General features: G+C 54.8%; 2 protein-coding genes across 9 annotated transcripts; one reads left to right on the top strand and one right to left on the bottom strand.

Moving 5' to 3' along the window:
• The first annotated feature begins 197 nt into the window (after positions 1–197).
• ABCB6 (ATP binding cassette subfamily B member 6 (Langereis blood group)) lies at positions 198–8,125 on the top strand. Of its 2 annotated transcripts, XM_061385514.1 has the most exons (19): positions 198–1,207; positions 1,506–1,643; positions 1,890–2,076; positions 2,273–2,374; positions 2,542–2,725; positions 3,526–3,647; positions 4,155–4,264; positions 4,449–4,514; positions 4,686–4,811; positions 4,952–5,028; positions 5,117–5,180; positions 5,291–5,376; positions 5,597–5,654; positions 6,228–6,332; positions 6,752–6,926; positions 7,070–7,182; positions 7,427–7,521; positions 7,596–7,664; positions 7,852–8,125. In XM_061385514.1, the coding sequence occupies exons 1-19, from the start codon at positions 659–661 to the stop codon at positions 7,955–7,957; spliced, it is 2,532 nt and encodes an 843-aa protein (XP_061241498.1). In that variant the 5' UTR covers positions 198–658; the 3' UTR covers positions 7,958–8,125. The 2 variants fall into 2 exon arrangements, with proteins under 2 accessions (XP_061241498.1, XP_061241507.1); XM_061385523.1 differs by lacking the exons at positions 7,070–7,182; positions 7,427–7,521; positions 7,596–7,664; positions 7,852–8,125 and having other exon boundaries at positions 364–1,207; positions 6,688–6,907.
• Positions 8,126–8,236: 111 nt separating this feature from the next.
• On the bottom strand, positions 8,237–11,172 carry ZFAND2B (zinc finger AN1-type containing 2B). Of its 7 annotated transcripts, none has more exons than XM_061385788.1 (10): positions 11,070–11,172; positions 10,883–10,944; positions 10,526–10,620; positions 10,154–10,285; positions 9,873–10,024; positions 9,545–9,640; positions 9,409–9,469; positions 9,256–9,323; positions 8,869–8,941; positions 8,237–8,530 (listed from the first exon to the last, which is right to left on the bottom strand). In XM_061385788.1, the coding sequence occupies exons 2-10, from the start codon at positions 10,923–10,925 to the stop codon at positions 8,477–8,479; spliced, it is 774 nt and encodes a 257-aa protein (XP_061241772.1). In that variant the 5' UTR covers positions 10,926–10,944; positions 11,070–11,172; the 3' UTR covers positions 8,237–8,476. The 7 variants fall into 7 exon arrangements, with proteins under 7 accessions (XP_061241772.1, XP_061241770.1, XP_061241768.1 ...); XM_061385786.1 differs by having other exon boundaries at positions 8,237–8,634; positions 10,871–10,944; positions 11,070–11,171; XM_061385784.1 differs by having other exon boundaries at positions 10,871–10,944; positions 11,070–11,171.
• Between the last annotated feature and the right edge of the window lie 1,038 nt (positions 11,173–12,210).

The following is a 12,210-nucleotide window of genomic DNA, read 5'->3' as shown; positions in this document are numbered from 1 at the left end:
GGTTTGGAGGGGCAGGAGGGGTGGGGAGTCTGTGAACCACCCAGGTGGCTGGGAACTGCGTGTCCGCCCCGTGAGAAAGCTGGTCTATGCGATCACTTGGATATACCGACCTAGAGGGCGAGCAGAAGGGCAGCTTCCCGAACCAAGGTTCCTTGGAGGTCAAGGACTTCGGCAGGACGTGCGGTCAGATTTCCCGCCCTGAGCACGTGACCATGCCGGCTCCGCCCGTCTATTTTGCCCTTTGCGTGCACCATCCCCCTCCTCGCCCCTTCGGAGACTTTCGGCCAATGGGGACCTGAGTAGGGGCCAGGGGCGGCCCCGGTGGGCGGGGCTGCTGAGGAAGAGAGTCGCTGGAGTCGGACGTTGAACACTCCCGTGGGTTCGGACCCGGCCGGAGGGCCACCTGCCGCGAGCAGCGGCCGAACGGCGGAGGTAGCGTACGTGCCCGGCGTGAGTGCGTGGCGGCGGCGCGTGCGCGAAGCGAGTGGGTGGTGTGGCCGGGTCCACGTGCGACCCTGCCCGGCGACCCCCGCGGCTCAGCGCCCAGAGGATCCATGACCCGAGATACTCGGGATTCTGCGCCCCGCCCCAAGCGGCCGCCGCTCCAGTTCTTTTGTCTCTTAGTCCCCGCAGTCTCGGTCGGTGACCACGCATTGCCATGGTGACTGTGGGCAACTTCTGTGAGGCTGAGGGACCCGCGGGTCCGGTCTGGGCGAAGGGTGGGCTCAGCCCCTGCTTCTTCTTTACGCTCGTGCCCTCGATTCTGATGGCCCTGGGGGCTCTGGCCTTGGTGCCGGCTTTTCCCTGCAGACGTCCGGAGGGGTCTGGTGGCGCCGACAGGGTGTCTTGGGCAGCCGGCCCTCGCGTCGCTCCCTATGTGCTGCAGCTGCTTCTGGCCACACTTCAGGTAGCGCTGCCCCTAGCCGGCCTCGTTGGCCGGGTGGGCACTGCCCAGGGTGCCCCATTACCAGGCTACCTTTTCCTGGCTTCTGTACTGGGGACTGTGGCCAGTGCCTGTGGTCTGGCGATGCTCGTGACCGAACGGAGCCAGGCACTGCAGAAGCTAGCAATGGGCGTCTGGATCAAGTTCAGGCACAGTCCGGGTCTCCTGCTCCTCTGGACTGTGTCTTTTGCAGCCGAGAATTTGGCCCTGGTGTCTTGGAACAACCCACAGTGGTGGTGGGCAAGGGCGAACTTGAGCCAGCAGGTGAGGGACCTCGTGGGGGGAGGGGGAAGCGTGGCGTGTCTGCTCACATTGCTTCCAGGCTTTTCAAATGCCTTTAAGAAAGGGAAGAAAGGAGGGGCCAGTGCTGCTGGGAGCTGATAGCCAGCTGGTGGGGAGTGGCAGTGCTGAGTCACTGTAGACTTTTTTAAAACCTATTAGATGCTGGGCCCCTGAAGAGGACCTGGGTGTGTGTACTACCCCAGTGCCCAGCCCTGTTACAAGTAGTGAAAATGGGACTTTGGCCCTCAGTGATAGTCTCCCCACCTATGTTTAATTCTAGGTTCAGTTTAGCCTGTGGGTGCTGCGGTATGTGGTCTCTGGAGGGCTTTTTGTCCTGGGACTCTGGGCCCCTGGACTTCGACCGCAGTCTTATACCTTGCGGGTCAATGAAGAGGATCAAGATGTAGAGAGGAGCCAGGTACATCTCAATTTCTAAAACTTAGGGTCTATTGTAATTCCATTCCCCGTCATCATTTCTACTCATCGTAATAACTCACTTCTTTCCTAAATCTAAATCCCTGTTAGCCTTTCTGAGCCCATCAGGGGTCACGTGTGGGTCCAAGTTACCTGGGAGCTATAATCCCATACGTTTTCCTTAGGGGGTTTCTGGCTAATGCCATTTTGATTTCTGAGCTCCCCTCCCCTACATGTTTCACCATCCTAGGTTCCATCAACAGAGGGGCCACCGAGGTCTACCTGGCGAGACCTAGGCAGGAAGCTCCGCCTACTGAGTGGCTACCTGTGGCCTCGGGGGAGTCCAGCTCTGCAGTTTGTTGTGCTCATCTGCCTGGGGCTCATGGGGTTGGAGCGGGGACTGAATGTGTTGGTCCCCATCTTCTATAGGGACATAGGTGAGGGGGAGAAGGATGGGGTCAGCTTAGCACTCTGGTCCTTCATTGGCCTGGATGGTGGCAGAGACTAGCCCAGGGAAGTGTGACAGAGTTGAGAACTGGGTGGTTAGTAGAGGCTGTGGCTGGTGCCTAGGGCAGTTTCTCCCAAAGAGAGTGCTAGGGTCTCTGAGTGGGCTTGGACTCATTTTCTCCATAGTGAACTTGCTGACCCAGAAGGCACCTTGGAACTCCCTGGTCTGGACGGTCATCATCTATGTCTTCCTCAAGTTCCTCCAGGGGGGTGGCACTGGCAGTACAGGTATGAGGGACTCTGCTCTCACCCCGGTTGGTATTGGCCGCTGTCCCTCCTCCCACAGGCATCCCTCCCCCAGGCCCCTCGGTGCTCTCAGACCTTTCACATCTTGCTGCTGGGCTGACGTCATTGGGCCACTCAGCCCTACTGAGGCCTTCCCTGCCTCCCCGCAGGCTTCGTGACCAACTTGCGCACGTTCCTGTGGATCCGGGTGCAGCAGTTCACCTCGAGGCAGGTGGAACTGCGCCTCTTCTCCCATCTGCACGAGCTTTCACTGCGCTGGCACCTGGGGCGCCGCACAGGGGAGGTGCTGCGGATCGTGGACCGGGGCACGTCCAGTGTCACGGGGCTACTCAGGTGCCATGCCAATGGAAAGGGAGGGCAGGGCTGGGGACGCTGGTGGAGGGGCTGTCAGAACAACTCACCCAGCTGGAGGAGTTGCCTCTCCGTCCTCTTTTTTTTTCTGAAATTATAAAATTAATATACACATGCCCTCATAATAATTCCAATGAAGCAGACAGAGCAAATCTCTCTTGAATTCCACTCACTAGAGGTTCCCACTCTGTTTAGTATGTAGAGTTCTGCTTTTTTGCATTTTTTTACATATGTACATGTAGAACTAGTAGGTATTGTGGAGGTGTTTCCTAAAACAGATGGTATCATGATGTAGGTGTCATTTCTCAGAATGGCTTTATTATCAAAATGTTAGGGAGATGTGTTCTTATCTGGGCTTCCCTGGTGGCTCAGTGGTAAAGAATCTGCCTTCCAAGCAGGAGAGGCAGGTTCAATCTCTGGGTTGGGAAGATCCCCTGGAGAAGGAAATGGCAACCCATTCCAGTATTCTTGCCTGGAGAATTCCATGGACAGAGGAGCCTGGCGTGCTACAGTCCCCAGGGTTGCAAAGAGTCAGACACAACTTAGTGATTAAATAACAACATTCTCATTCATACGTGAAGATCTTTCTCATGCATTGTAATTGATCCAAAGCATTCTATGGTTTATTTAGCCATAATAAGGGGCATTGATTCTTAAGGGGCATTTAGCTTGATTCTAGTCTGTTGCTATGGAAAACAAAACACTATGGCAAAATCCTCCTAGGTAGAATTGCTGGCTCTGAGCCCTTAAACTATTCTTCGTTGCTTGACTTTGCCTCCTAGCTACCTAGTATTCAACATCATTCCCACACTGGCCGACATCATCATTGGCATCGTCTACTTCAGCATGTTCTTCAATGCTTGGTTTGGCCTCATTGTGTTCCTGTGCATGGGTTTTTACCTTGGTGAGTGATGAGAGATGGTTTGATGAAACCATCTCCCTGAACCATTTATGGAGTGCCTTGAACATGAGTCCTGCCCCAACTCAGATGGCCCAGCTTTGAGAGGCTGTAGATCAGTGGGCTCCAATAGGCTCCTGCTGCTCCCCAGTGTGATGGATGAGCATCCTCTGTCACGGAAACCCCAACTCTCCCTAGGGAAGGACATCCTGGTCACTTTAGATTCCCGCTGTGAATCTCAAGTCAAGGAGGAACTTCATGTGATAGGATGCAGCTTGCTTCCATTGGTTCACCAAAACTGTTTTCACACAGGCTTTATGCGGACTGTGATGATGTATTGGACACAGCCCCTTCCCTCAGGGAGCTTAAGACTCCCTTCCTTGGGAATCTGGGTCCTTGGGTTATAGCACAGGGTTATTGTACACGTGACCAGCAGCAGACATACATGTGGTCGCTGCTGCTGGGAGTGACTTGCTCTCTTCTGTTCCCTCTCCCTCTCCTGTCACTCTCTAGCCCTGACCATTGTGGTCACTGAGTGGAGAACAAAGTTTCGACGGGCTATGAACATGCAGGAGAATGCTACCCGGGCCCGGGCTGTGGACTCTTTGCTAAACTTTGAGACGGTAACGGAGACCTCGGTGGCAGTTTTGTGAGGTTTGGAGATGTAGAGGAGTGTGCCTGGGGTCATTGGGGCTGACAAGGAGCAGGGAGGATGCGAAGTGTGCTGCTTACAATCAGGGAGGAAGGATGGGGAATGGAGCTGAAAGCTGTGGCTGTGTGAAACAGCACTGGTTTGAAATTCATCAGGTGAAGTATTACAACGCAGAGAGTTATGAAGTGGAACGCTATCGTGAGGCCATCATCAAATATCAGGTGAGGATGCTGGTTTGAGGCCTACTGAGAGCAACAGCCGGGACTTGTGGAATCACCAGGCCTGAGAGGAGTAAAATTTGGGCTGTGAGGTTGATGTGCCTGGGCCCAGGTTGGGATTTGGTGACTGTCAACATGTATATGACATTCCTTCCTTGTTTGTCATTGCCCAAGAGTTTAGAGTGGAAGTCAAATGCTTCACTGGTTCTGCTAAATCAGACCCAGAACCTGGTGATTGGACTTGGGCTCCTCGCCGGCTCCCTGCTTTGTGCTTACTTTGTCACTGAGCAGAAGCTACAGGTGAGGGAACTGTCCTGGGCCTGGGTACTTTGTCTAGGCCATCAGGTTCATGGGTGGGAAGGAGGTAGCGGGTAGCTAGTGGGCGGGGTGACAGCCCACCAGCCTCCTGTGACCCTGTCCTCATCCCTGTATGTCCACAGGTCGGGGACTTTGTACTGTTTGGCACCTACATCATCCAGCTGTACATGCCTCTCAACTGGTTTGGCACCTACTACAGGTAACCTGATGCCAGCCCTCACCTGTCCAGGGTGCACTGTTATCTCCCCAGCTCCCGAGAGGAGCTCCAACCAGCCCTCTTCTTGCAGGATGATTCAGACCAACTTCATCGACATGGAGAACATGTTTGACCTGCTGAAAGAGAAGACAGAAGTGAGTGAGGAGAGAGGAGTGGGTTTGTAGGGAGTGGGAGCTGGCATGGTGTTCCTCGTGTCTGTAAGATACCAGGCCTGTAATGGCACACAATGGTGGCACTCTCCCAGGTGAAGGATCTTCCCGGCGCAGGGCCCCTTCGCTTTCAGAGGGGTCAGATTGAGTTTGAAAACGTGCACTTCAGTTATACTGATGGGTGAGCCCCTCCCCTTCCACTATCCCGCAGTCCCCTTTCCGTGTCCATTTACACACTGCTCCTCCCCTTGCCCCGCCCTCCCCCCACCCCGCTTCTCAGCCCACCACCATCTGGGAAGACAGCCTGAGTGAGAGGTAGCAGGGCCCAGTAGTAGCTCTCGTGGTGGAGGGGACCCTGGCAGTACAGCCAGCCTGTCGACCATGCTCACCCTTCCTTGCAGGCGGGAGACCCTGCAGGATGTGTCCTTCACCGTGATGCCTGGACAGACACTGGCCCTGGTGAGAGGAGACCCAGCCAGCTGACCCAGACTCCTTGAGCTTCCCTTATTTCAGTGCCCATGGTAGCTGGGGACCCAGGCTGTGGAGGTCAGAGAGCCGTGTCTTATTGGGTCACAGGACTGAATGTGGCAGCCTCCATGGACATTGATGGCCTCTTGGAGAGAAAGCCTTAAAAGCCAATGGGCCTGAGAATGTTTTTCCTTCCTTTTTAAAAAAAAATTTTTTTTTTTTTGGTTGTGGTGGCTCTTAATTGCTGTGTGAAGGCTTTCTCTAGCTGCAGTGAGCAGGAGCTACTCTGTTGCAGTGCACAGGCTTCTCATTGTGGTGGCTTCTCCTGTTACAGAGCACAGGCTTCAGGCACATGGGCTTCAGGAGTTGCAGCACGCAGGCTCAGTAGTTATGGCTCTCGGGCTCTAGAGTACAAGCTCAGTAGTTGTGGTGCATGGGCTGAGGTGCTCCGAGACATGTGGAATCTTCCCAGACCAGGGAGCAAACCCATGTGCCCAGGTGGGCAGATTTTTAGCCACTGCACCACCAGGAAAGTCCTTTCTCCCTCTGTTTTTCATGCAACAGGTGGGCCCATCGGGAGCGGGGAAGAGCACAGTTTTGCGTCTGCTATTTCGCTTCTATGACATCAGCTCCGGCTGCATCCGAATAGATGGGCAGGATGTTTCACAGGTAAGGATGCTCGAGGGAAGACTATAATTTATGGGCCCATATGTGAAAGAATGGTGGGTGCTGGGCATCCAGGGAGTAGAGAAAGAGCTTTCACCCCTGCAAAAAGCTGGGTCAGGAGACCTCAGCCTTTCTAGCGGCACATGGTCTGTATAAGGAAAGTAGTCATAGGAGTGATTCCTAGGATGCCGTATGAGGCACAAAGATCTGCAGCCATCCAGGGCAGCAGGGAGAGAAAATGAATTTACTATCAACAGGGAAACAGAGAGATTAAGTGACTTGCCCACGCAGCTGAGGTCTGGGGAGGTGAAGGCAGGACTCTCATGCAGAGTCTCTCATCTCATGTGCTTCCCACCAGCCCATCCTACCTTCCAGGCCTGGAGGGATCTCACAGGCCAGAGTATATGGTCTTTTGGCCCCAGGTGACCCAGGCCTCTCTCCGGTCTCACATTGGAGTCGTGCCCCAGGACACTGTCCTCTTCAATGACACCATTGCCAACAATATCCGCTACGGCCGCATCACAGCTGGGAACGACGAGGTGAAGGCTGCGGCTCAGGCTGCAGGCATCCACGATACCATCACAGCTTTCCCTGAAGGTGAGCCTCCCCTTCAGGGTCTACCCCCACCCAGTTCAGGCCTTTTACTGCCTCTGACATCCATTCTACCCCGTCCTTGCCCATCTGGTCACAGAAACCAAGTGTAGTACATGTGACTTGAGAGAGGTGGGCAATTTCCACAGGGTATGATACCCAGGTGGGCGAGCGGGGACTGAAGCTGAGTGGTGGGGAGAAACAGCGTGTCGCCATCGCTCGCACCATTCTCAAGGCTCCAGACATTGTTCTGCTGGACGAGGTGAGGGCCCTGAGATGCCTTGTCCCCCTCCTTCCTCCCTGAGCCTGTGCCCAGCCATTCCTGCTGAATACCGTTCTTCATGTAGGAGAGCCAGCACAAATGCATGTTTTACAAAAATACATAACAGTTTTCAAGCGCAAAACAAGGTCCTTTTTGATTCCTGAGGCCTCAGCCAGCCACTTGCATCCTCCTCCCACCAGGGATCTGGTGGGAGGGACAGTTTTACCTAAGTCCCTCTCTGTAGGCAACGTCTGCGTTGGATACCCATAATGAGAGGGCCATCCAAGCTTCTCTGTCCAAAGTCTGCGCCAACCGCACCACCATCGTGGTGGCACACAGGTATGGGACAGGCAGCAGGTGGGGGCCCCCCTCGGGTGTCGTGGTGGGTGACTGACTGACCTCTGACCTCTCAGGCTCTCCACGGTGGTCAGTGCTGACCAGATCCTTGTCATCAAGGATGGCCGCATCGTGGAGCGAGGACGGTAAGGGACACAGCATGATAAACAGGGAAGGACCTCTGAAGTGGGGGCCCCAAGGAAAGGTCGTGGAATCCCAGGGGTTTCTGGAAGGATCTCCCTCACCAGTTCCTTGTCATCTCAGACTGGTGGCGAGGACTCTTGGGGTATAAATAACAGTTGGTTGGGACTTACATTTTTCTCCTTGCCCCAGGCACGAGGCTCTGCTGTCCCGAGGTGGGGTGTATGCTGACATGTGGCAGCTACAGCAGCAGGGACAAGAAGTCCCTGAAGACACCAAGCCCCAGACTAAGGCATGATGACAAAAGCTGTGGCCACTTCCTTCCTGAAGGATAGCTCTGATGGGAATACACTGTATCCCTCTTCCCTGCCATGTTTCATCCTGGTCTTGGTGCTAGCTACAGTGATGGAACGGGGACTTTCAGAAGAGCATTGTGGGGGAAATAAAAGTGTGGACTGTGTTAGGATCACTGACTTTGTGGTGTGGGGAACTACAGCAGGCCTCCACGGCAGGTCAGATGAGCATTCTTGATGGGACTCTTCTGTTTTTGATTGGAAAAGAGAAAGAAAGACACCACTTTGTTGTCTTACAGACTGCCCATCCTTTATTGTTTCTAGACCCCCCTCCCTGCCCCCTATACATGGAGGGGAGCCCCAGTATATGGGGGATGACAAGATGCAGGGGGGCCGAGTGGGACCTGGCCAGGGAGCAGTTCAGAGCGGCTCACTCCCATGCAGCTGGAGCGGCCAGCAGAGCCCTCTGTAGGCTCAGCTCCACATGCTGTTTCTCCAGATGCTCCCTGGAGGTGGCCTCCACGTCACTCCTCTTCGTCTTCACTCTGGCTGCTCCGGGCCTCCTCTCCCTGTGGACCCTAGAGGTGCGAGGGCCACAGTCTTCCTCAGCTGAGCCTCCCTCCCCAAGCCCAGGACCCTAGCACAGGTTGCAGTTGGACGGCTTCAAGCTGCGGCTTTGAGCCTGGAGCAAGGGGAAGGGAAGGAGAGGAAGACAGGGTGCAACGTCAAGGAAATGAGGGACAGTCCTTACTGCAGAGCTCAGCATGCGCTATGAGTGGAGTCATAAGGAAAATAAAAGGATAAACACCATCATAAACTCTACCACTTGGAAGAACACCCTCCCTGCCTTCCCCCCTACCCCGAAAACTCCTTACTTACTCCCAGCACAGGGCCCATCTCTACGCCATCCTCATACCTGCTGCTGTCGGTATTCTGCCTCACTGGCCGATAGTGCTTGTGCTAAAGCTAAGTCTTCTTCCTCCTGAGAACTGGGAGGGAGGAACAGCTTAATTAGTATCTAAAATGTGAGCATCTCCTCTGTTAGGCATCACTGTGCTGAGCCCTTCTAAGTACTGTTTCAATTCTCACATGTAGGTTTTTACAGGATCTTGGTATTGTCCTTATTTTATTGAACATATTAAGACCCTAATGGGCCAAAGAACTTGTCCAAGGTCATATAGTTCAAAAACTTAATTTTGAGCCCAAGTTCCTATTATCCTGCATTGGATGACAGCAGTCCCACCTCCCTCCCTCCAAACTGAGCCTTCATCCACACCCCACCCTTTTACCAGTGAGTAGGTACCTTGGGACCTGGGGTTTGGTCTCTGCCAGGGACAGTTCCAGGGCTCGTTGCAGAGCCTCATCCTCACTCTGCAAAAGGAAAAATAAGACCAGGTGCCTTGGACTTCACTCTCTGTGGGTCTGCTTCTGTCCATCCAACCTCTGCCCCACTCACCAAGCCACTTTGCAAAGTAATCACTGGAGCGGCTGTCCGGGTTGGAGACTGAGTTTTGGCTCTATGGCAGATATTCAAGAGGCTCAGGTCAAAGATGCGAAGGGAAAAAAGGGGGAGGGGAAACAGGCAGGCCTACCTGCTGGTAGAGGAAGACGAAGGCAAGGTCTGGTTTGGGCTGGGGGTGGTCTTTGTAGAAGAAGCCAGGGTTTGTGCTCTGGAGATGGCAGCCAGTCTGTAGGAAGAGACACTTTGGGCATGCCTCCAGGCACCTTCGGCTTACAAGTTCCTCCCACCCCTGACCCAGGAAGTCAGGAGGGGAGCTCCTCCAAAAGATCTGGAAAACATGCACTTGAAAAAGAAAGAAAAGACTCCCTAGCCAAAGGAGATAGGGTGAAGCTTCCCAACTGTTATGACAAAGGTTCATTCAGGTCCCAAAGGCAAGTAGAGAACTTGGTTGCAATTACCCTGCCCTACTGGTGGGGTGCCCCTCCCCAGAGCAATCATGGTCCAGTGGGTGACGGTGCTTGATGCAGAAATTTCGGCCACAGCGGTCGCAGGTCAGTTTCATCATTTCCCGCTGCCGGCAGCCAGCGCGTTCACACTTATTGGTGAAGATCTGAGGTGGAGTAGGAAGGATTGTCTCTGCTGAGATCTCTGCTCCCTTTTCAGTCCTGTCCTAACAGCTGTGCAGAGTTCCAGGCGTTTGTAGTCCCATGTGACCATGGTTGATCCCTCTAACACTTACCTTACGTTTTTGTTGAGCTGGATCTGAGCGACAGTCTCGGTCAATGTGCTCCCCAACAGCACGGTCAGGGGACTCCCCTCTGGCCACAGGTACAGGCACGTTACAGAGCGGGCATACAGGTACCTGGATATCCTATAGTTAGGGAGCAGGGTTCGGTCTGTGGCCTACTCCCAGTCCAGCCAGATCTCTGGTCCTGAGAGAATCCCCCTGAAAGAGCCTGGACATGCCCTCCATAAACGCAAAAGGAAATAATGTTCCCAGCACTGAGCCTCAAGAAGACAATAAAGGAGGGGAAATGTGAGGCAGAGGGCTTCCGGAGATTTTGCACGCATCCTCCACCCGCCCCCTTTCATCCTCAGACCGCCCCCTCACCTTTTGGTAAGCAGATCCACAGTGATGCTGGGCGTAGGCCACATGGTCTGCGCAGAAGATGCCCGAACAGGCATCGCACTTGAGCGGCAGAAAATCTGCAGGAAATGGGTCAGACTGCAGGTCCAGTGGGACCTCGACGTTCCTGCTCACTCAAGCCTTCCACTCAGGGGCAGGAAAACACTGCCGTACTAGGAACCAACTGGACCCTGGCCCTACTCCACTATCTCCTACGCCACGCCCCAAGCTCGAGCCCCGCCCTCCTCGGGCACTGCCAGCCCAGGAGCCCGCCACTCCGCCCGGCCCCGCCTCTCGCGTGCTCCGCCCCTCACCCCTTCACCCGCTTACCCAAGCGCTTACAGCTCGGCTCCGAACAGTGAGCCCCAAGGTCCGGAAACTCCATCGCCGGGCCGGACGGGGACCTGCTGGGAGAGGACGCGATGCTCAGCTCCCCGAGAGCTCCAGCTCTGGGTCCAAATCGCGACCCCGTACTCTGGGGGGAACTCCTTGTCCCGCCCCTTCCTCCCCCCGACCCAGCCCGCTTTACCGGAGCGTCAGAGCCTCCCGGACCGCAGTTCTCACTCCTCCCTTGGCGCGCGCGGGCGCGTGACGTCATCGCGCAGGGCGGGCACGTCCCTCGCTGTCGGCGGGGGCGGGGCGCATCCCGGAAGAGCCGAGGCTCGCCCCTCCTGTTTTGCCAGGCGTCCGGGAGCTGGATGGTGTCTCCAGGGCTACCGAGTGGCCGCGGGTGGGTTTGGCCTCGAAGGCGTTAGGGCGGGCGAAGACAAGGAGAGATTACATCTTCGAGGCTCAGGTGGTTTGGGGTCTTTCACAACTGGGTCCTTCGCCTGCTTCTCGGCACCCTCCCCCAGCCATTTAGTTCACAATCGCTGCTATACCTACTCTACGAACTGAAAACACCCATGTTTCTGTGAGATACACATTTTTCTTCAGAGCCGTAGCTCCTCCACGTTTGGTTTCGCTGTCCTTTGGTAAGACTTCTCTGACCCTCCTCAGTTTGAGCCCAGTGCATCTCTTGTGGTTTCCTGTCGTTCTTTTCTAGCATCCTATCACCTTATTGTAATCATCTCTTCTCTCACTCCCTCGCTGCCCCCTTCCCACATAAATATAGTGGTAAGACGAACCACGTCTGCCTTCCCTTGAGTCGGGCCCAGCACCCAGTGCAGTGCCTGGAACTGTGAATCACCTGCTTTAAAATGCGGATTCCTGAGCTCCCGCCCCCTCCCCACCCCCGGAAGCACGGGAGAGAATTCAGACAGATTATCCATTTACTACAATTTGAAAAACACATGCCTGGAATATTCTGAATGCTTACTTAATGTTTCTTGAATGAAGCTAGAGAGTCGCTGGATTGGTGTCCTGCGTGACCCTAGGGAGCCCCAGGTTGAGACTTCCATTTTTACACATTTTCTCACATGCCTCTCTGGCCCTTCGTGCGTGGGCTTGCTTGCCCTCAGTTCAGCTCAGTCACTCAGTCGTGTCCGACTGTTCGCGACCCCATGAATCGCAGCACGCCAGGCCTCCCTGTCCACCAACTTCCTGAGTTCACTCAGACTCACGTCCATTGAGTCAGTGATCCCATCCAACCATCTCATCCTCTGTCGTCCCCTTCTCCTCCTGCCCCCAACCCTCCCAACATCAGAGTCTTTTCCAATGAGTCAACTCTT

This window comes from Bos javanicus, chromosome 2 (assembly GCF_032452875.1).
Source record: "Bos javanicus breed banteng chromosome 2, ARS-OSU_banteng_1.0, whole genome shotgun sequence".
NCBI lineage: Eukaryota > Metazoa > Chordata > Mammalia > Artiodactyla > Bovidae > Bos > Bos javanicus.
This window is presented reverse-complemented; position numbering and strand designations above follow the sequence as displayed.

Coding starts and splice junctions, on each gene's coding strand:
- ZFAND2B (XM_061385784.1), bottom strand. CDS start 10,925: ATGGAGTTTCCGGACCTTGGGGCTCACTGTTCGGAGCCGAGCTGTAAG. Junction 10,621..10,870: donor GCCGAGCTGTAAGCGCTTGG/GTAAGCGGGTGA, acceptor CATTTCCTGCAG/ATTTTCTGCCGCTCAAGTGC. Junction 10,025..10,153: donor CAGCTCAACAAAAACGTAAG/GTAAGTGTTAGA, acceptor ACTCCACCTCAG/ATCTTCACCAATAAGTGTGA.
- ABCB6 (XM_061385514.1), top strand. CDS start 659: ATGGTGACTGTGGGCAACTTCTGTGAGGCTGAGGGACCCGCGGGTCCG. Junction 5,377..5,596: donor CACTTCAGTTATACTGATGG/GTGAGCCCCTCC, acceptor CCTTCCTTGCAG/GCGGGAGACCCTGCAGGATG. Junction 7,183..7,426: donor ACATTGTTCTGCTGGACGAG/GTGAGGGCCCTG, acceptor CCCTCTCTGTAG/GCAACGTCTGCGTTGGATAC.